The following is a 23,078-nucleotide window of genomic DNA, read 5'->3' as shown; positions in this document are numbered from 1 at the left end:
AGGAGTCAGCAAAGTGGCCTGTATTCGTAAAATCAAAGCGATTGGCAACACACCCATCCCACTAGAGTAAGCACCCACGTCTTTTCCCTACAGAAGGAAGGCTTGGTCCCACTAGAATCCTTTCCACTCTCTCCCCATTTTTAAGGCAGTCATGACTCCGTTATTCTTTCCTATATTTCCCCTGGCTCCCCACCCTCAAATGTGCCCAAATATGTTGGCTACTTATACTGCCAAACCCTTTGTAAAATTCATTTTTGCTCTCCACCATCCAGAAATCTCAACCTCCCCACCACACACTTTGTGAGTCAAAATTTAACGGTGGCATCCAAAGCCAAACCTCACTTTTCACTTAATAAAACCCAGTAATTACTGTGCTTTCTGAAGTCAGATCCTCCTACTAATCTGATACAAACCATCTAAAATTAGCGTTTTCCTTCCCCCTCCATGTCAAGGGTGCTAAGTGACTCAGCCCTGCCAGGCACCAGCCCCTTCAGCTTCCAGGGTCTGTGCTGACACCCCGTCATGACTCACTCCCTCTCTCTCTCTCTCTCTCTCTCTCTAGTTTAAACCACGTCAGGCTTGGCTCTTTTGCCACAGATGAGAGCAGAAGACACTCTGTTATCTGACAACGGGGGAAGAATTTCTCTTAATCTATTTGCTGGTTAAAGGAAAGGAATCACCCTTATCATCCTTGGGTGGCCAGCCTTCAAATACCGTAATTCGCATGGTAAAATGTACCTGATACTGAAGCTATACTGAATTTTCATGAGTCTTGGATGATGAAGGCTCTTGTGGGAATACTGGAATACTTTCGGCTCATCATTATGAGTATCACTGATCACTGAATTTAAATTTTATTGGTTTTGTAATTGTATTTGTATAACTCTATTCTGGTTTTATATCAGTATAGGTAAAATAAGCTTGAGGAATTTATCCCTGATTTTATGACAGTACACATGCAAGCAATGTCATAATAAAACTATTTTAAGTCATGCTGCAGGGGAGGGGGGATTGTCTGTGAGAACATGTACTCTTTTAAAGGGGTCCAGACTTGAAAGACACTGATCTACATATGCATTTCCTTTTAAAATAAATTTGCTGCTTTTGAATCTCATCACTGGTTTAACAGCAATATCTATGATTTCATTCTAAATATATTGAGTTTAGTATCTCAATAGCAAGTAATTCTAAGAAACAGCTAAAGATGATGACTTTAGTGTGTACTATATATTTTATGGTGGCTGAATTTTATATATTACAGTATGTATTATAAGATTTTTAAATTAATGTGCTTTTCACTCAGAACCTCAGGGTGTTTATGTGTATTCATGCATTCTGCTTTCAAGTAAGTGAAACTGAAAATCTGGATTTTATACTCATTATTCAAATATAACCTATATTAATAAGCCAAATTACATGAAATACAAATTTCAGAAAAAGTATCTTACTGAGCTATTAAAGGTTTATCAGTGAAAATAAAGAGTTTTGCAAATACAGCAGACAATGCTTTGGTCTAGATTTCAATACTGGTCCTCTGTTGCCAGGTACTTAGATTTCTTTCAACTCTTCTGTTTGCCATCTTCCTTGAGAAGAAGCTGATCTTGGTTATAACAATTGAGGAGGCTAGCTTTACACTAGGGGGAGGAAGAAATCCTTTCATCATACTCCAGGAGAGGCTGTCATATATAGAAATCTCCGCATCTGTATCATCTTCCTTTGCTTTTGCTAAGATCCACCCAGCCAATCTTCCGCCAACAAATGTTTGTGTAAAACATATTTATCCTCTAGGTTGAGGTGTTTTATATTTAATCTCCGAGGAGAGTTCACCTTTGTTAACATCAGTCTCTTCTGAATTTTCCTCAGTCTTTCATCTCAAACACCATCATCCATAAATTCTGCATAAATTGAGATAAGAAGATGCAAACGTAGCCAAAAGCCTTGGAAACACTTATTATCTGTCTCGTGTGCTCATTTTCGGCAGGGGCAGTTCACATGTCTTTGTTGCTGCCACTTGGTCCCTGTATCTCCCGAGACCTAAAGTATTTTTAATTAATGATATTTAACACTATTCGCCAAGACAACTGGATTTCACATATTTGCACTGAAAACACGCACAAAATAAATGCCTCTTCTTTCCTCAAAGAGGATTATGTCTCATGATTAAAGACAGGTAACCACTGAATTTCTTTCAGATAATCTGGAATGAAATGTCACTTTTCTCTATTCTGGTTTCTCTCTGGGTGAAAGAACAAACAGAACTGCAAAAAGTTCAAAGTTCTTTTCTCAGCTGCTGCAAGCTTCATACTCTGTAGGTTGCCATATGTATTTGCGTTACGGAAGGCAAAGACTGTGATAAACATCATTCATGAGTCTGTCTGGTTTTTGTTTCTTCCATTTCATGGCATATCTGCTCTCAAGGTCCTCAAAAATCATTTAATCCAAGATCCTTTCCTAGACAACAATTCCAGAGATTGCTTGTTTTATGAGTCTCCAAAAGGCTATAATAATACTTAAAAGCAAGGGAGGAGGCAAAAGATATCTTTGAAAATTACATTTGAAGAAGGGAGAATGTAAATGGAATTAGCTATTCCAAGTGTTGAGAGATGTGACCAAGTTTAGGGGTTAGTTCACTTAAGTGCTAACTTTTCACTCAGATTATTCAAAATAGCATCTATTTCAAGTTGGATTTGTTGCCGAGCTAACCTTTTTAAAAGTACAGTAATGTTTATATCTTTGTTGTAAAAATTCAAAACAGTGCAGAAAGAGTGAGAAATATCCAAACCATGAGGCCCTCACCCCTGGTTCCCCAGTCCTATTGCCCAGAGGGAACCACTTAAGATATTTTGTGGGGCTTCCCTGGCGGTGCAGTGGTTAAGAATCTGCCTGCCAATGCAGGGGACATGGGTTCGAGCCCTGGTCTGGAAAGATCCCACATGCCAAGGAGCAACTAAGCCCATGTGCCACAACTACTGAGCCTGTGCTCTAGAGCCCACAAGCCACAGCTACTGAGCCCACGTGCCACCACTACTAAAGCCTAGAGCCCATGCTCCACAACGAGAAGCCACCACAATGAGAAACCCGCACACCACAATGAAGAGTAGCCCCCGCTTGCTGCAACTAGAGAAAGCCAGCACACAGCAACGAAGACCCAACGCAGCCAAAAATAAATAAAATAAATTTTTTAAAGAAGATATTTTGTGTATCTTTGTAGACATTTTCACTGCATGTATTTCCTTAACACACACACACACACACACACACACACACACACACACAATCATAATATACTCTCTGTTCTGTAATCTGACAATACATAGAGCTGATCAATAGCAAGTGAGCCATTGATAAGCCATTGTAGTGAGGTGGTTTTTCTGCAGGGCTGCCAGTGTGTTGCCTTCATGGGCAGTAAAAAAAAAAAATTGTGAAGATGGGTGTGGAGGGTGCTAGGGCTTTGATGCCCCAGAGCCTCTTTCTGAGCAAGAGAAAATCATCATGGCTTCCCCTCTGCTCACTTAAAAAACCCATGTACCGAACTACATGGCAGGGGCTGAGTTAGGCTCTGGGGACTCTGAGCCCAGTCAGAGAAGCACGGCCCTTGCCCTCGTGGGGCTCTCAGTCTGCTCTCCTTACAAACCACTGTTCCCAGGAAAGCATCTGCTCATCAACTCTTTCAAGCCAACCTTTACTGAGCACCTATCATGAACCAAGTGCTATTTTAGACACGACAAAGATGAACAAGGTTCCAAACCTACCCTTCAGGATCACAGTCTAAGGGAGAGATAGATTACTGTTACCACAAGAGCACTGTGAAATACGCATGATGCTATTAAGGAGGTAGGATGAGGTGTGACTTCACTTAGCCCTGGGGGGGGGAGGGGAGGGGAGGGTTGGGAAGCTTTCCTGAAGCCCCAGGGTGGAGTTGGGGTGAGGTAATTTCAGGTGGAGGGGACAAGGCAAGCAGACACCTCTGTCAGGACATGTGGGGAAACGGCAGCATTTTAGGGCTGCTGGAGCATGTGGAGCGGGGTCAGAATGTGGAGAGCTTTGCACACGTCTGAGGACTTCGGGTATATCCAAGGCAAAGGGAGGAAGGGGGGCTTGTTTAGGCAGAAGGATTGGGGTGGGCTTAAAGAATCACAGAGCTCACTCTTACAGCTGTAGGAGGCTGGGAAACTAACCCAGAGACTGTGGCAGAGGGGTCCAGAGGAGAAATGATGAGACCCTAAGCCAGGCAGGGGTATTTAGTGGGTAAAACTATCTGGGTGTGAGAACAAATTGGATGTGAAGTTTGAAAACAATGGGCAGGTTTCTGGGACTTCCCTGGTGGCACTGTGGTTAAGAATCCACCTGCCAATGCAGGGGACTCGGGTTCGAGCCCTGGTCCAGGAAGATCCCACATGCTGCAGAGCAACAAAGCCCGTGTGCCACAACTACTGAGCCTGTGCTCTAGAGCCCATGAGCCACAACTACTGAGCCCGTGTACCACAACTACTGAAGCCCACGCACCTAGAGCCCGTGCTCCACAAGAGAAGCCACCGCAATGAGAAGCCCACGCACCACAACCAAGAGTAGCCCACACTCGCTGCAACTAGCGAAAGCCTGTGTGCAGCAATGAAGACCCAACACAGCCAAAAATAAAATATAAATTAAAAAATAAATATTTAAAAAGGGACTTCCCTGGTGGCGCAGTGCTTAAGAATCTGCTAGCCAATGCAGGGACATGGGTTCGAGCCCTGGTCCAGGAAGATCCCACATGACATAGAGCAACTAAGCCTGTGTGCCACAACTACTGAGCCTGCGCTCTAGAGCCCGTGAGCCACAACTACTGAAGCCTGTGTGCCTATTGCCCGTGCGCCACAACAAAAGAAGCCACCACAACGTGCCCCTGTTCGCCGCAACTAGGGAAAGCCCGCTCCAAGCAATGAAGACCCAATGCAGCCAAAAATAAATAAATAAATAAACATAAAAGCTAAATAAATAACCACTCAATTCTACCTTCCCATCCCACCCTCTTAAGATAACCAAGTAACCTGCCTCTCCTCCCCGTCTTCAACCCAGCACAGCTAGTCCCCACAATGCCCCTGACGCTGCTCTAGCGAGGGTCACCTGTGAGAGGGGTCGAGTTCCCAGAGCTCTCGGCAGCACCAGGCTCCGTGGCCAGGCCTTCAACTCTCTCTTCCTTTGCTTTGCCTGACGTGGCCCCCTCTCCCGGTCTCCTTTACCCCACACGGCGGCTCCTCCATTGGCTTCCCCACCTCCCCGGTCCCTGGTCCTAGAATCAAGTTCCATCTTCTTTTCAGATTCTCCAGATGCGATCCCGTCTGCACCTCCACCTCCACGTGGAAGTCTCCCAGTTCTAACGCCATTCTTCCAAAATCCCAAAGTCAGGTGTCCAACTGCCGGTATTCAGCCACAGGAAACTTGTCCAGAGCTCCTTTCTCCTCCCCGCCTACATTCTCTGCCCGCGTCAACGGTGCCACCAGCGATCATCCTCCAAAGCCCGGTATCTGGAGCCACGCTTAGCTCTGGCTGGACAGGGCACAGATGCTCCACTCTCTGTCCCCACCTTTGCATTGCTGTGCACTCTGTCCTTCCTTTCTTTAAAAAATACATTTGACACACACAAAACATTATCTACAAAGTCACCATCCCAGATTTTGGCTTATTATTCCCTTTTTCCTTTATTATTTTTATGTTTAATACATTACATACAACATATTTAATACATACAGAATTCTACGATATACATGAGTTATAAAGCATAATAAATCATAAACCTACCATACAACCTAAGAACGAGAACATTACTAATAACCAGCAACTACCCATGTGTCCCTCTGTTATCCGCTCCCTCTGTTTCCCTCTCAGAGGTAAGCAGTAGGTTAAATTTTGGTTTAGCATTGTTTTGCTTTGTTTCTTACAGTATAGTTTTGCCATTTATGTATGCTTAGACAATGTACTCTTTGGTTTTGCTTGGTTTTGAGCTCAATAAAAATAGTCTCAACCATACCCTGGGACTTGCTTTTTTTTTCTTAATATTTTCTGAGATTCATTCTTATTGTCAGGTATAGCTGTAGTTCACCTCTTGTCACTACAGAGTAATATCCCGTAGTGTGAATATATCTAATTTACTTAAACATTCTCTTGTAGACAGAATGGCATTTCAGTTTTTCCCATTATTAACTATTATGAAGATGTTACTATAACCATTTTTGTACACACCTGCTGGTACACAAATGTAAGAGTTTACTGGATACACAACTGGGAGGTGGAGTCATAAGCTAGATCCTGAAGTATGCAAATGTTCAACTCTGTGAGGTGTAGTTGTTTTCTAAAGCCGAGGTGCCTGTCTACACATCCACACAAGGATGAGCTCACATTCAGCACCTGGTGCTGTCAGACTCCTTAATTTTACAAATCTTATGGATATAAACTGTAAGCTCATTGTGGTCTTAATTCATATCTCCAAGGTTTCTAGTTTCTACTCATTTATAAGCCCTATGTATTTCCTTTTCTTGTGAAATGTCTTTTCAAGTTTCTTGTTTTTCTTTTTTTTTTGTACTTTCTAATTTTTTTTTATTACTCAAAAAGGGTTCACTTTTAAATACAAAAGCTAAATAAAGCTTTCTGACTCTGTGCTTGTACTTGCAACACTTTCACAACCATTTTCTGCTCCTCAGTAAGGAAAGTGTACCCGATCCTGTCACGGACACATTTAGCACACATGGAACCACCATAGGCCCGGCTGACATGTTTTTTTGTTTTAGACGATCTCACAAGAACTTAAAGTCTCACAGTGCGAACTCCTTGAAGTCGGCCTGAGCACACGCCACAGGCGGATTTTGGTGTTTTCCTAATCTTCTTGGTATAAAGGTAAACAATTCTATTACCAGGGGTTCGGGACAGGCTGGTTTTGTTAAGAGACTGTATTGTAGGACAGCCTACAATTGTATGTCAAACGCTGGACCATCCTGAATGCCTCTGGATACCGTCCCCGGAAGAGGAAGGCTATTTTCTGTTTTTTTTTTAAAAATAGGAATTCTCTATATATTCTGCTTACTACTCCTTTCTCGGTTAACTGTATCGTAAATGTCAAGTCTTGGTTTGTCTTTCTACTACACTAAATTGTTAGCTTAACTTAAGTGCTAGTTTTAATATATTTGATTTAATCATCTTTTCTTTTATGATTAGCATATGTCTCAAGAGATTCTTTCCGGCCCTAAGGTTTTTTTCCATGCAAACATTTAAGTATTTGCTTTTCGTAATCAAAACCTTAATGTATTTGGAATTGACTGCTAGGTGAGGTGTGAGGCAGAAATCCATCTCATTGTTTTCCATAAGGATAACCGTTATTCTAGCACTACTTATGGAGCCGCGCTTCCTGCCCCCACTGACCTGCCGTGCCACCTCATCACGTCTCAAAGGGCAGCATATACACCTGGGCTATTTCTCAGGCTCCTTAGCTCGCTGCACTGCTCAGAGCGCCTACTTCTGCACCACATACAACACAAACTCTGTAATAAAACTTACTGTCTTGTAAAAGGTCCCCTCAACCTCCTCATTATAGTCAGAAGCAGCCAGCCATCTTTGTCCTTTGCTATTCCACAGATGTTCAGATATCTGCCTGTCACATCCAACAAAACCTGTGGGAATTTCTGCTGGAAATGGCATTGAATCTGTAGATCATTTTTGGGAAGTTTGATACCCTTACTACCTTCATGAACAAAGATACTGTGGTTCTTCATTTGTTTCTACTTGCTTCTTCATCTCTATCCTGCAAATCCTCAGTCAAGCCTTAACCTAAACACTGCCTGCCTCAAACATGCATTTTACCTTCTCAGCTAAAACGAGGACAAGCGTGTCTTTCATGTGCAAATTTTTTAGATAGCTGCAAGAGTCCAAGAAAAAGATGGGGTGTGTTTGAGGTTTGTTGCTGAGTACACTGAGAATTCGAGAAGAGTAAGATGACACTGGTTTGAGACACACCGAGTCTTTGGTGTGATTCAGCACAGAGGAGTCTGGATAGATTGCCCACTGAAACTGTATGACTAAGAAGTTAACTAGTGACAGGCTCATGAGGACCAGGCTTTAAACGGGCAGAGGAAGAGAAAACTATAAAAGTAGCTAAGAAATTACAAGAAACATGGAAGGTAAATCAGAAGAGTGAAGTCAAGGGGGAACCAGGGAAAGGAGATTTTTGAAGAAGTGGTTAATATTGCCCAAACCCAGAGAAGAAAGATCACTGGAAAGGCCACGGGATCTAACAATTAAGAGGGCACTAATGACAGAAGAGATGGGTAAAAAAAACAAACAACAACAACAAAAAAAACCTAACTTCACTGAGTTAAAGAGAGTATGGGAGGAGAAGGTGGTTGGCACAGAGTAGACACTCGGATATTTGTCGAGGACAAGCCTGAGAGAAATGGAAAGAGGGCAGACTCTTCTCTAAATGAGCTCAGCTGTGAATAGAGGGAGGCTGATGGCAGAATATCTCAGATGAGAAACAGGGCGCTGTAGGACCTGACCTCAACCACCATCCCACACACCAGCCTCCACGTTACAGACAGCAGGGTGAGCAGCAGAGTGAGGAAGGTTCCGAACAAGTGCTTCTTTAGAGGGAAAAAATAAAAATGGGATCCCTAATGGAAATGATGAGAGTGAGTGAGTGGATGTGAGAGCCACGGACGTTGATGACAAGGAGAGGTTCTGGACGTACCTGCAGAGACACAGAAAAGACCCCGGCTGCAGAATGGTCACCTTCCTGCCTTTGAGGTCACCTGACATAAACTAAGGGGTTTTCAAGCTATGTTCTATATTCTTTAATGAACATATAGGCACTTGAACTTGCACAAACTGTTTTTGTCTTTAGATAAAAGGCATCCATCATGGGATTAGATCAACAATACATTTAAGGAAGCCATTCCAACACATAACTAGTTGAGAAAAGATATGGTGCATACTTAATGAAACTGGGAGACTCTTAGCAACTGTAATTCGGATAAAATACATTAAAATATTTGGAGGGGGTTATTCTTTCTTAAAGAAGGATGTGCCACCACCCAGAATAACATACCTGCTATGGAAGAGAAAATAAGTCCTCCACCTGAGCGTCTCGGGGAAAATGAGTCCCCGTCTCAATCTAGCACAGATTAAATGGACCTAAAGAAAGCATACAATTCTCTTCACTTTAAGGGCAAGCGATGCCTAAGAAGGCATGTTACTCTGCAGGTAAACATGTATATGCTACAGTTATGCAGGATTATCGTTTGCTAAGGTTTTTTTCCCCTTTCACCTCCAATGTACCTGAGTGTATATTTGATATAACTGCTTTGGGGCAAGGCCAGCTTACATCATGAGGGGAGGGGGCACTGTCTCGCAGACAATGAAGGCTGATGGTGCCTATGACATAGACAGTAGCTTCTCTCTCCAGTCGTTGTGTTCAATGGGGCTCTAATCCCAGAAAGGGTACCTAGTATATTCAACACGGTCGTTCCCATATGCATTTCCCCAGTATCTTTTCACCTCCATTAATCTCTTATTCCCTTTCCATGAGCACCTACCCTGTGCTGAGCTCGGGGACCCCCTAGAGATCTCTACAGAAGCTGCCGTCTATCAAGCTCTCACTGTGCGCCGCAGCCCATGTTACCTGCCTACGTGCATCACCTCCTTTAATCCACACCTCATGCCTGTGAGAGAGGAGCTAGTCTCTCTTGTCTCCATTTCACAGATGAGAAAATCGTGCTGATACTTCAGTTGCACAGCAAGAACACGGCAAACCTGAAACGCGAATCTGGGTGTGTCTGACTTCAAAGCCCTGGTTCTTAACCATCTCCCTGCGATGACCACAAACAAGTCCACATGCTGTTCCCATATCGTGCGAGTCTGGAGCTGGGGCAGCGCCAAAAAGGAAGAACTGAGTGGAGTGATGCCGCTCACCTATCCACGCTGCATGGACACGCAGCTGAGCCGAGAGCCTACTCAGTTCCGGAAAACAACCCAAGGCTGTTCACTACCCTTAGCGGCCACTCTCTCCGCCCACCTCCTTTTTCCCCCCTCAGGGCGAGGGAATATGAGATCACGAGAGGACAAAATGCTTGGAGAACGTGACTGTATCTGACCTGCCAGGGCCAGCAGCAGCCTGAGTACCTCTGATAAGCCGGTGGGGAGAGCATGCCTCTGGCCACAGGGACTTCTGCAGGCGTCTAATCGAGGCTTCAGAAAAGGAGGTCCCGGGAGAGAGAGCAGAGTGATGCTTCTCCCCTGTCAGAGTAACCGCTCTAACCACTCAGGACAAAATGCCCCGTTGCTCACAGCATCACTCTGCCACAGGGTCACATACCCCTATTCAACTGACTTTCAGGCTTTTCTCTGAGAAAGAAGAAAGAAAGAAAAAAAGAAAAAAGAAAGAAAGGAAGAAATGGTCTCCTAGGTCTGGGGTAAAAATGAAAAAAGCAAGTTGACTTGCTTTGAAATGCAAAAGACCTCCATCTCTGGCTTGTCCTAGTCCCGAGGAATTGGGGACCCCCCCGGATCTTGCTCACTGCTCTTCATTCAAAGTCCCCTGGGAAACAGCTGCTTGTTTTCCAAGAACTGTAGGAACACTCTGTTCTTCCACAAGGTCCCACCAAACGTCCACAACCTGGAGCGGCACAAAGGTCAACCAGATGCAGATAGGCTCGCGGCCGCTGTGCTGTTATTATTAAGGCACTTTTGACTGTGTTTCTTTGAGGAAACAAGTATAGACAAGGTTAAAAAAAAAAAAGAAGTTATTCTGTATCATATCCCAGAATGGGTCCCAGCCATTTCTCAACCTCGGCCACAGACATGCTCTTCCTCAAAGCATAATCCTCAATCTGCAAAAGATTAAAAGCAGTTTATTAAACCAAAATGATAAGACTTTGTGAACTCAAGTTTCCACAGCATTCGCCAAGATACATTAAGTACGTTTTATGTCTTTTGCCTTAATAGTAATCCACTGAGTTAAATAGAGACAGATATTTATCTATTCATCGAGGTGCCTTATTTTCCGGGCAGAAAAACAATATGTCGTAACTACCTCAGGCTGAGAGCCTGGCTGGGGTGTGTGTGTGGCAGGGGTGTGGGAGGGTTGGTCTGTGTGTAAACGGCAGGGTGAGAAACGGGGCAGTGGGCTGAAATCAAATCAAGACATAAACCGGAGTACATCTCTTCATCCTTTCCCTCTCATTTCATTCTCACTCACATGTAAAATAAAACAGGTCTAACAGTTCCATTCAAAACAAGACAGGCATCTAGGGATGCCACACACAATGAAACAGCTAACCTACCTGGTCCTTGGAAATTTTCCCCACGGCAAAATATCTGGACCTCAAATTGGAGAAGTAAAGGCCGGATACCGCTGAAGCAGGTGCCATGGCCAGCGATTCTGTTAACCTAATGCCTGGGGAGAGCAGCACGGGGAGAAACGTTCATTTGTTCAGTGCTGAGACAGGCCTGCCGAGTGGTAGGCTCCCAGCATATTCTTGTTTACAAGTGAATGAGAGTGAGCTTGTGCCTTCCAGGTGGACATGTGAGACAGCATGAAAGATGTGGGCAGACTCGTCTAGCAAATTCCCGCCGAAGTGATGAACAAATTCAGGATGTGCAGATCTCCTCTAACCTGGGGGGAGAGGCCTGGAAAAGACTCTCTACATTCTTATGCCTGCCCTCCAAGATCAGCCATGGAGGCTACGCCTGGGCCTTCTAGACAAGGACTCCAACCCTGCAGATGCGGACACCACCTGGACCTCCAAGTGCACCTGTGAGGCCAAGGCCACTAGGGGAATGACAGACAGCCAGGCCCCACTGAGGATGAGCCCACAATAAGGCTATCTAGTCTACGCCATTCACTTTCTGGACAAGGCAATGGAGCGACGTAAAGGCTCGGTGCTTTGCCAAAGGTCGCCCAGCTGGCTTACGGCAGAAACGGGTCCCCAAGTCCCCGTCTCCTGTCTCCTGGAGCCGCTGCCATCCTGCCAGCCCAGATTCAATAAGCCTCATAGCTCTTCATGTCCATCTACATTCCTTTAACGTCTTCGGCGTGGATGGCATGCTTTTGATGAACGCCACTGAAAACAGTACACTGTGTTCACAGTGGTACAGAAGTAAAGAGAGAGGGAGCGGAAGGGAAGTGTGGGAATTCTGTGAGACGAGGGTCCAGAGACACTCCTAGAAGTGGTGGAAGGAGAGAGCGACATGAAATACATTATTAAAGGTTACAAAGGTCGCTCAATAGTGGAGAGACACACGTGTAACAGGAAAATGGGGCAGGGGATGTACGGGCTGATGTGAGTCAGCTAAGCTCCCATCTATTGTAGGTGAAAAGAAAATAATGAAAACTGATAAACCTGAAAATGGTGATAAAAGACCACTACTCAACAATAATTCTACAGGGCCTCCATGTGCACGAATTGAAATGAGTTTCTTTTCCTCCTGTCAAAATAATAATAATATATGGGCTTCCCTGGTGGCGCAGTGGTTGAGAGTCCGCCTGCCGATGTGGGGGACACGGGTTCGTGTCCCAGTCCGGGAGGATCCCACATGCCGCGGAGCGGCTGGGCCCGTGAGCCATGGCTGCTGAGCCTGTGCGTCCGGAGCCTGCGCTCGCAGCGGGAGAGGCCACGGCAGTGAGAGGCCCACGTACCGCAAAAAAAAATAATAATAAATAATAATAATAATATGGAGGTGAAGGACTAGAACACACTGCTGGAAGTGAGAAACGATGGGATCAGGGATCTCACTGTAAGCCTCTCCGTGTCCCCCACCTGCTCCATCCGCACGCCTTCCCTCCGCTACCGTGTGTGTAACGTGAGGCAGGATGCGCGCCTGCCTGGTGCTGACCTGTGTGCCGCTCCACGTCCGCCAGCCTCCACATGGTCAGCTTCTCGGTGTGGTCAGGCTGGCTGGGGTAGCCGGGCGCCGGCCGGATGCCCTCGTAGCGCAGCCTCCGCAGGTCGGCCACGGCCAGCTGCTCACCGCCACAGTAGCCCCACAGCTCCCTGCGGACCCGCGCGTGCAGCTCCTCGGCGAAGGCCTGGGGCGGAACACACCGTCGGATGGAGGCGGGAGCCCTTCTCCTGCCTTCCCTCCTGCCCTCTGTCCCGCCCGCAAACACACCTCCCTGACCCGACAGCAGGCGGGGGAACCGGCGAGAGGGATGGGCCAGGGACTCAACTCATCTGTACTGTCATCAGCTGCTCTGCGGCTCAGTTCTGGCCTCAGCCCAGGCTCTCAAGGATCATATTCAACGATCCGAGGATCCGAGGCCCTTCAGACCTTTCTCTGACGCTCAGGCTACAGCTTATGGTGGCCAGAAGGAGAAGCGGGGACCATGACAGCAGCCAGTGACTCTGCTGTGAGCCTCGGGAAAAGGGGAGCAGCTCCCACAGCTTAGGCTGCCCCACCCGACAGAGGAAGATGAGGGATCTACAGGGGAGCCCAACATCAGAACGAGAAGCTCTGAAACAGAACCTGTTTGGCTTTTTGCAGGGTCCTCTGGAAAACATCAAATCACAAGCACAGGGCGACACCAGAACCAAGACAATGAAGTCAAGGCTCCACGGGCCACTCCAACTACAGCATCGCTGAAGGGTGCTCTGTGCCCAAAGATGAGGCGTGAGAGTGACTCGAAAATACAGGATTTAAGAGTATGTGTGCTGTCAGAGCCAAACACACACACACGCACATGCACACGTGCGCGCGCACTCTGGCCTCAGGGCACCACGGCTCTACCTCGGCCAGCCGGTCCCCCAGCGCCTTGACCATGATGCTGCTGTAGTCATCACACTCTTCCTCGTAGGCCTTGCTCAGCTCCTCCACCCCGAAGCAGGCAACGGCAAACAGACCCAGGTAGTCAGGGACGCCCGAGTGCAGAGGGGCGATGAAGTCCGAGAGGCAGAGGTAGGGGTCTGCGCTGGCAGAGTCCTTCTCGGCCTTGAAACACAAGGAGTGGGCAGAGTGGCCATTAGCATGGAATTGGCACCAACACACAGAGAAGAGCAATCGGGCACCTTCCCAAGAATACAGCTTCAAATGGAGCTCTTTTGTTCACTGTTACATCCCCAGCACTTAGGAGAGCACCTGATATGTAGTGAGTGTTCAATAAACATGTGTTGAATAAATAAATGGAACGAGATTTTTAGAAAGATATGACATGGAATGACATACACAGTCGAGAAACCAGTTAACTCGCTCATTCACACACTGACCAAACATTTACTGAATGCCTACAGGAACTGGAACCCTAAATATTCATATAAAAAGGTTTTCTTTTCCTCCAAAAGTGTTTTCAATTCAAGACCCACATTAAATCCTAAAGTTATGTTCAAAAGGGGTCCACTAAGTATGTAAGCCTCTACTTTACATCGACAGAAGCAGTTCAACAAACGGCTAAGGTCAGCAACACAGGGCCACGTGCTGTCCACCACGGGCGGTGGGTCAGGGGATGGCTAAGGACACTGCTGGGCTGGCCTGAAACCAATCAAAAAATTGAGCAGGATCTGCTTCTGGGGTTCTCTCCTCAGGCCAGGTGGCCATCCTTGCCTGCTTTCCATCTTCAGCTGATGACTGACTTATCCCTGCTATTGAGCTGACAAATAAGGTCTTACACATACTTCACAATCAACACGTTTGCTGAGAAGGTAAATAACAAATGACTAATATTTACTGAGTGCTGACTGTGTCAGGCACTGGTCTTGGTGCTTTATACGAATTAACTAATCCAATCCTCTCAACAACCTTGTGAAGTAAGTGACACCACCAGCTCCATTTTATACAAGAAATCCAAGGCAGCGAGAGCTTGAAGAACTAGTTCAAGGTCAGACAGTGGCAGGCCCATGGGTCTGATCCACAACCAATGCTCTTGACCACTATACAACACTGCTTAGGACAGATCAATTAATGAGCAGTCAACCCAGAAGCTTCACAGCTATTTGCTTGCCAGCTCTGGAAACAAGTACAGTCTAATCGACACTGGGCAAAAAACAGTTAAGTGGCTGCAGACAAGAAGGTATTTGATAAAGGCAAGTGGAAATGTCACAGAGCCAGGGCCAGCTATGCAGGGAGGAGCTGCCTTCCACTTGTACTCTGCCCAACAACTGCTCTTTGCTAACAAAAGCCAGGAGAAACAAAGTTTCCCAGCACCACAAGGAGAGACAGGTCACAGAGCCACACAGCTCTTTAAAATAGACAGCGATCAGAGCCACTCAGAACAGAAGACTCCCGGAGCAGTAAGTCGCTGCAGCCAGAATTTTCCAGCATACTGGAAAAAAGCACATCCTTAGAAATAGCTATCTGGGTAGGTAATACACGTACTTTGAAAAGTCATTATATTAAATGCCCTAATACAGTCCCCCACAGACTGCCTGGACATGAATGGTGTTGGATGTAAAAAGAGGTCAGAGGACACAGGGCTTGAAGGATGGAAATTCAGGCCAGGGTGGAGGTTTCTGACCTTAATTACTTCTTTAAAAGAAAAGTCACCAGTTCCCTAGTGAGGAGGGGCTAGAACTTAACATTAGAATCCTCCTGTGTTCTGAGGTGTCTGAGCCTGAGTGCACGGAGTGAGGATGCACCAGGCCTGGGTGCAGAGACTGAGGATGTACCGGGCCTGGGTGCACACAGTAATGGTGTAGCTGTCCCCGTTTAACTTGTTATGGTACTGTTTAATGTCCCAAGTTTAAGGATTCCCTCAGACGTTGTTATAGTTAAAACATCTGACATTATGAATTACATTGTGATTATGATTAAAAGCAATACTATCACTCCTGAATGACTGAAAATGGTAATAAGACCATGCGAGAAGCACTTGCTACTGTCCTTTGTTAATGACTGGTGAATTCTGGCTCCGATTCTTGATCAGGGCAGCTTTTTTTTTTTTTTTGCGGTACGCAGGCCTCTCACTGTTGTGGCCTCTCCCGTTGCGGAGCACAGGCTCTGGACGCGCAGGCTCAGCAGCCATGGCTCACAGGCCCAGCTGCTCCGTGGCATGTGGGATCTTCCCGGACCGGGGCACGAACCCGTGTCCCCTGCATCGGCAGGCGGACTCTCAACCACTGCACCACCAGGGAAGCCCCAGCTCATTTTTTATAGCAGCTAAAGGGACATGCTTACAGATTTGCATGTTTAAAGGTGGGGTCATAGGAGAGGGAGCTGTGTGGAGGAGAGCCTGTTCTATGACCCGGGAGAAGCCAGTGGCATGAGAGAACAGCCATCAGGGTGTGGACAGGCTGGGCTCTCCCCTCCGAGCTGCGCAGCTCAGCGCACTCTCCATCAGCTTTCGTTTTCATCTCTGCAAAATGGAAACATATGAACTGCCCGACAACAGGTTGTGTGGAAATGAAACAAGATGGTCCATTAAGGGCCCTGCTAAGCAGCTGGCCCCTGGTAGACATCCAGCGAATGTCTGCTTCCCCCCGTCTTCGCCTTGAGAAAGGAGCCGCCAGCCTAATGACAGGCCCAGATGCAAATCAATGTTCTTGAGCAAGTGAATGTCCACCTGTGCATGACCCTCCGAGGCAGCAGCAGTGTTTCTCCTCACCCATCCAACCCCGACAGGAAACACCTCCCTCCTGCTGGTGCCCGAGAGGCCCAGCTTCTAAACCCACACTGGCCCCTTCTCTATATCACAAATGCCTTGAGCTCGGGGCTGTGACTGGTCATTTGGGGTGAGGTGGGGCAGAGCTATGCTTACACAAAGTTCAAACTTACACCATTCTTATTTATGTTTTGTGAGTGCTTAAAACAAAGAGTAGGGCAATGTGTCTGCTGGCCGCACGGCCTCCGCACCTGCTGCCTGAGTCCGTAGAAGGTGGCGATGGGCTCCACGGCCTGGGGTGCCGCGCCCTCCGCATACAGGTGGATGTCGTCCTGGCTGCTCTGCGCTGGCCAGAACCCAACCACACCCCTGGCGTGGAGCTGCTTCTGACTAATCAGTGCCTGCAGCATAGTTTGGGCATCATCATAGACTTTTTTGGCTTCTTCACCTGTTAGGAAAATATCGTAAGAATTCACTTAGAGATGCCAATAATAACCAGCAAAGCATGCTTCTTTTTAAAACTACTACCTCTCCTCAGTCATCTTCTCTCTTCACCCCTCTCTTTTCCCCTCAAATACTTTAAAAATCAGTGTTTGCCATCAGCAACCCCAGGTGCATGAGCTAAGGGTTCAGCAGTTCTGCTAAGTGAAGCTCCCGTACACAGACTGCTTCGCCAGCTCAAGCCACTTATTTTTCCATTTAACAAAAGGCAGAGAGCCAGCTCTTGGCTCCGTGCAGCAATGTGTCAGACAGAGAGCGAGACAAGGCAGGCCAGACCCTTCCACCACCACGTTCCTCGTGCACAGACAGCTCCCCTGACCTCACCGTGACCCCTGGGGGTGCAGAACAGCCTGAGGAGTGGAGTGTGACTTCAGTGCTGCTCCTGGATGGCCCAGGCCAGGGCCCATCAGGCCCTCACTTGGTTCCGGCAGGAGCCAGCGGGGTTAGAGTTAGGCTTTCTGCCCGGGCCTGGCCAGCCCTGCTTAAGCCACTCAACTGCTCATCTGTGATCACCCGGGAGCAGATCAGAATGAGAGGCCCTTGCCCACTGCTGCACCTCGGCTAGCCTGGGAGCCGCTGAGTCACAGCACCTAACACGCACCCCAGGGCCCCCCCAGGAAGTGGGCAAGGGCCACTCTCCCAGGCTCCCCTCAGCCCTAACCCCACACACCCACCAGTCCACCCCCCACCTCCCTCTGAGCTGGCTGTTACAGAACCCTTTGAAGGGCTTAGTGTTTCGGTCCCATGTCTCTGGGGGCACGGCTGACAGCGAGACGCAGGGCTAGCAGTTTATCTATCAACTAGCTTGTCACCCCCAGCCCCTCCCCAGCAGGCACAATAGCCTCCTTGCCGGTCCCCAAATCAGCCCATGTGTCTGTGCCTTCCCACTCGGTCTCCTCGGCCTGGAGTGTCCTTTTCTTCATCACCACCTCACATTCCCAGTCCCAGGCCCAGTAGCTCCCACTAATCTTCAAAAAGCAGTTCAAACACCACCTCCTCCAGGAAGCCTCTCCTGATGTCCCACTCTGAGGTCTGACTCATTTCCCTGTGTCCACAGAAGCTGGGCCTTGGTCCCGCAGCAGGAGCTCGTCCTGCTGTACGGGAATCACCCTCCAATGCTGCACCAGCCAGCCGGGTACCAGACGGCAGCGATGATACATCTTCTTTTTGATACATTTTTCTTCTGTTTATCCCCAGTGCCCAGCATGTAACCGATGTCAATAAACATTTAGTAAAGAATGGATAAATGAAATGCGAAATGTAGTCAGTAAATAAGGACCAACCCAGCAGATTACAAACTGTCAAAGAGCCGAGCGGATGGAACAGTACCCTTCATCATGTCATAACAGTAAACTCTCTCCTGCATAATCCACCCCGCTGCTCACCATCTATTCTTGTCTTCGAAGTCCCAAGACCATGTCTCGGATACCAGAGCAGGATGGAAGGACTTACTGAACTAACCTACAGCTTTGTCGTCAAATATCTTGGGAAAGCCTCGGTTTGGGTATTTGCCCCGGAGCTGCCAGACATCGAAGAAAGGCTTCCAGTCAATGTAGTCCACCAGCTTCTGCAGGTCGTAGTCTTCAAAGACCCGAGTCCCAAGGAATGTGGGCTTCACTACAGGACAGAGTGAGAGGTGTGAACCCTGGCACCGGCCTGGGGCTCAGTGCCACTCATGCCTGGTGCCGCCTGCGGGAGGCCTTCCCGCTCTGTTGGCTCCCACGCTCCGCCTCCCTCCTGTCACCCGGAGGAGTTGTTTTACAAAGAGGGGAACTTGAAATTACTGAGGAGAAGGAGTAATTCGCCAGCACATCTTAAAAAAACCTCTTCTTCCCCTGCAGCTGACTGACTGCACCGCCCTTGGAAACTCTTCCCTCAACCCTCCCCACCAACACCCCCGCCCAAGAAACAAGACAGACTGGGGTTGATCTCACTTGTACAAATGAAGATGATACTAAAAGAAAGAGCACTGGAGAAATACACATGTAACAGGCCACTTCCATAAAGTTTAAAAACATGAATCAATAATCGATCAATGTATTGCCTACTGAACATATGCACATAATCGAAGTCTGCGGAAATGCACGGAAATGAGGCATCAAATTCAGGATCCTGCAGGGGAGGGAGGGGCTCACAGTAATTCCCACATGTATGGTTTTGTCTTTTTTAAGTGGGCAGTAGCTTATTCCTTAAGTGCCTGGTGGAGGTACACGAATGTTCAATACAGTCTTCTTTACGCCTCCTTGTGAATCTAAAAAAGATCCTAAGTGAAATACTGGTGAAGACTTCAGAGACAGACGGTGCCACTGGGCTTCCTGGGGCACCAGTACCGCCCCGCGCCACCAAGTCCCGGTTGGTTAGGCTGGGGTCCAAGGTGACCACTCCGCTGCCCGTTTCCCAGCCCTCACGCCCTCAGTTTCCTGATCTGCAAATAAGGATCAGAGAACTTAAACTAAAGCACCACGCTCAGGTGCTCAGGGGTAACACGGAAGTCTCAAGAGTATTTTTCCCTCGTTAGACAGTAACAGTGAGAGGTGAAAGTACAGGAAAAGAAAAGTATGTGCAGCTTCTTAATTTTGCCTGGAAATCTCTACCTTTTGACATAGTTCATGGTAGCTTTCCCCCATGTGTTCCTGGTCATCTTTTTATTATACAGGACAATCCTTGCTTTGTAAATATTCCATTATGCTGGTTTGTTTGGTAATGAAAAAGAAATTACAGCTATTCTCCTGACTGAAGTGCCACCCTGCCTGGAAAGTCAGGGAAACGCTCTGCTTCTGGGTCACTCAAGGGTGTTATTCTTGAATGAGCTTGTCGGCCAGAGTTGGAGATGTGTTTGAGGTTTTACCACCAAAGACCTAGAGAGAAGAACCTTTCCTTCTCTCTTTATTGACTTCTTGCAACTACGCTAAGGCTGGGTTGTCCTTAGGGGCCCTACATGGGGCTTAAACAGCCACTTGAAAAGTGTCACCACTGCCACCTGGTGCTGCAGGCCTTCAGTGGACTATTGCCACTGACATGTATTTTGGACGCTTGGCCTGGCTAAAATGGGCTCCCCCTTGTGATATTTTTCCAATTTCATACTGAAAGGAAAAGAGAAAATAATAGTTTGGACTATATAGTGATTTATATTTTTTCTAAGGTTTACATGTCTTATTTTATCCTCACATTTCCATAAAGTAACTTCTTTTTTACATATTAGAAACTGTCAAACATGGAAGCAATATGCTCAAGGTCACTTGGGATCAGAACCCAAGCCTCCCACGTCCCCATCTGCCTTCTTCTCACTAAACCGCACTGAACTCAGCAGGACTGAATCTAGAACCCAGCTCATCTACGTTTCCAATTTAATCCACTCTGCTGAGTGTGTGCAGAACACGGGGGTCATGAGCAATGAAAGTGGATTTGAGATGTTACCTTGGAAATACAGATTCAATTAATATAACCCCTGTTCACCCTGTCTCGATTTTGCATTCGTATCACATGCCTCTTTGAACCTGTCAAAACGTCTTGCACATTTTATTCCTTCATGAACACCTATGCAAGGCAAGAAAAGTGGCTAGAAATCAGAAGGGCAAGAAACCAAATGAAAGAAATCAAAAGAGGGAAGCATCCAAGAGAGAATGAGAGTGAACAAAAATAGGAGAGCCTGCTTCACTGCAATGTTTTAAGGTCTGGTCAACGCACAGGCATTTGCAATTTCAGACATTCCACGTCTGCACTTGGGCCCGCCTGGGACCTAGGCCAAGGTAGTGACAGCACCACCCAGGCAGGTCTCTAGAACTGGCTTCAACCTGAAGGAGGCCCACTCAAACAAAGCACAGAGGCAAGAGTACGGGTTTAGAAGACAGATCAGAGATAGAATGCTAGTAACCTCCCAAGTCATTACCCGAAACTCAGTTTCTTCAAGTAAAAGTGGGGATAATAGCACTTCCTGTGTCAAGGACTCAGAGCCGCTGCAGGTCAATCTCAGGACAGTGTTTAGTTCTCCATAAATGGCACCTGTAGACTTTTATTTTTGATCATCACTGAACATAATTAAGAGTTTTTAGCTGCCTGTTTGATTCTGCTGCTCAGTAAATGCAAACATCTCTTCAGCGCACAGTTATCACATGCACTTTTCTCTAACCAATAGCCATACAGACCTGGGGGAGGCTCTGACAGCCAGTCAATATGGAAACCGCTTTCTCTAGCTTGCCTTAAGGTTAAGTATCTTCTTTCCTATGAAAAAAGGAAAAGTTATTCAGTCAGAGACTCAGCGTTTCAGCTGCTACTATGAAAGCATGCCCAAGGAAGCTAGTAAATAAGTTTTGCAAGAAAAAATATGCTTTTATTCATGAAAATTCATATCCTAGAAAGCTCTTCCTTTTTCATCCAATATGGCTTCACATCAGCACTAGAACAATAGAGAGTAAAGATGCAATGAGCACCCGTTACATATGGATACGTAAATGCAAGGCGGACCTGCAGCCTTCACCGTGAGGCCTCCTGCCTGTACTTCACCTGAGGCTGGGATTAACTGGTGGCCACCGACCGCCCTGAGGCCCAGAAGGCAGAACCAAGAAACAGCCAAACGTAGGCAAACTAAGGAAGGGGAAGGCCAACCACAGTGCCCTGGTCCAGCTGACGCCTCAGAAACTTGTTCCCGTCTCGCTGTCTGTTATCCCATTTCACTTACCTGGCCACCCCTGAAATACACCCCCCGCCTCCCCATACACAAGGCCCAGCAAGCAGATAACCAGGAAGAAATATCCCAACGACCTCTAAGGAGTCATCATGCCTAGTCTCCATGCATCTCCTGAAGCTAGTCTACAGAGGGCCAGTTCTTGAAACATTATTCTGCACAGAGAGCTTCGGGCGATCAGGCAGAGAGACTGACACTGGTCCTGCCTAATGTCTGCATTCTCTTCCATATTTCCTCAAGCATAAGGCTCTGTGGGAGCCACCCCGGTACACTCAGTCCCCATCTCCCTGCTGCCTATGAGCTCATGTTTTATTCATTCTCATAAGTGGCAGCCAGCACAGCACCCAACACCTACTTCTTACTCAGTACATGTTTGGAGGAATAAATAAAATTAACCTTAATATAACCCAAAATTACTGGGAACACTGAAGAACGCTGATGTGAACTAGAAAGTAGGACCTCCCAAAAATGATCCCAAACCTTCCCCTCCTCCAAACAGCAAATTCACATTAAAAACTGTAGGATCGGACTTCCCTGGTGGTCCAGTGGTTAAGAATCCGCCTTCCAATGCAAGGGATGCAGGTTAAATCCCTGGTCAGGAAACTAAGATCCCACATGCTGTGGGGCAACTAAGCCCGTGCGCCACAACTAGAGAGCCCGCGCACCGCGACTACCGAGCCCGTGCACCCTGGAGCCACGGGCCACAACTAGAGAAGCCCGCGTGCCGCAACGAAGATCCTGCGTGCCGCAACTAAGACCTGACGCGGCCAAAAATAACAAAAAACAAAAAACTGTAGGATCTTTTATTACCCAAACAAGCGGGGACCTGTTTTTGTCACTTACCTTGAGAGACTCATAATGGTCTTGTCTAATATCTTCATATTCTTCCATGATCTCCTCAAAGTACTCATCTTTTAGATTCTCATCTAACAGTTGAGAACACTGAAAATGCAAGATCAAAGTTCAATAACCATAGAGCAGCGAAAGAAGATAAAACATGAGTAATACTGGTCAGTCCTAGGGTCACCTCCTTCAGGAAGCCTTCCCATACTAACATCATTTCCTCTCCCTTCACCAGTTGTGCTAATGCCTGCCTGGCTTTACAGTAAAGGGTTAACTCAGCAGGCCTGGGATGCTCCAATGTTGCACGTTACAAAGAAGAGACTGGACTTTGACTGCTCCTGGGAGATAAACTCTAAGCCCTCAGAATATCCTGCCTGATAAAGAATGTCTTTGTCTACCTGGGGCCTCAGGCCATCCCAGAAAGTTTATGCTAACAATGTGAATTATGGGGGAACTTGGCTTACGTGCTATCTAACCTCTGGAGGGGTTGAAGCCTGA

General features: G+C 47.0%; 1 protein-coding gene and 1 pseudogene across 1 annotated transcript; both read right to left on the bottom strand.

Moving 5' to 3' along the window:
• Window positions 1-6,567: 6,567 nt before the first annotated feature.
• Window positions 6,568-6,970, bottom strand: LOC125961119 (60S ribosomal protein L34-like; annotated as a pseudogene).
• LOC125961117 (methionine synthase-like) lies at window positions 6,568-22,674 on the bottom strand. The gene is made up of 8 exons (XM_049697345.1): window positions 22,581-22,674; window positions 21,199-21,274; window positions 18,515-18,670; window positions 16,804-17,000; window positions 13,750-13,950; window positions 12,859-13,051; window positions 11,307-11,419; window positions 6,568-10,853 (listed from the first exon to the last, which is right to left on the bottom strand). The coding sequence occupies exons 1-8, from the start codon at window positions 22,626-22,628 to the stop codon at window positions 10,767-10,769; spliced, it is 1,071 nt and encodes a 356-aa protein (XP_049553302.1). The 5' UTR covers window positions 22,629-22,674; the 3' UTR covers window positions 6,568-10,766.
• Between the last annotated feature and the right edge of the window lie 404 nt (window positions 22,675-23,078).

The sequence above is a fragment of the Orcinus orca genome, chromosome 14 (genome assembly GCF_937001465.1).
Source record: "Orcinus orca chromosome 14, mOrcOrc1.1, whole genome shotgun sequence".
NCBI classification, from domain to species: domain Eukaryota; kingdom Metazoa; phylum Chordata; class Mammalia; order Artiodactyla; family Delphinidae; genus Orcinus; species Orcinus orca.
The sequence above is the reverse complement of the archived record's forward strand: the minus strand, read 5'-3'. Positions and strand labels throughout refer to the sequence as shown.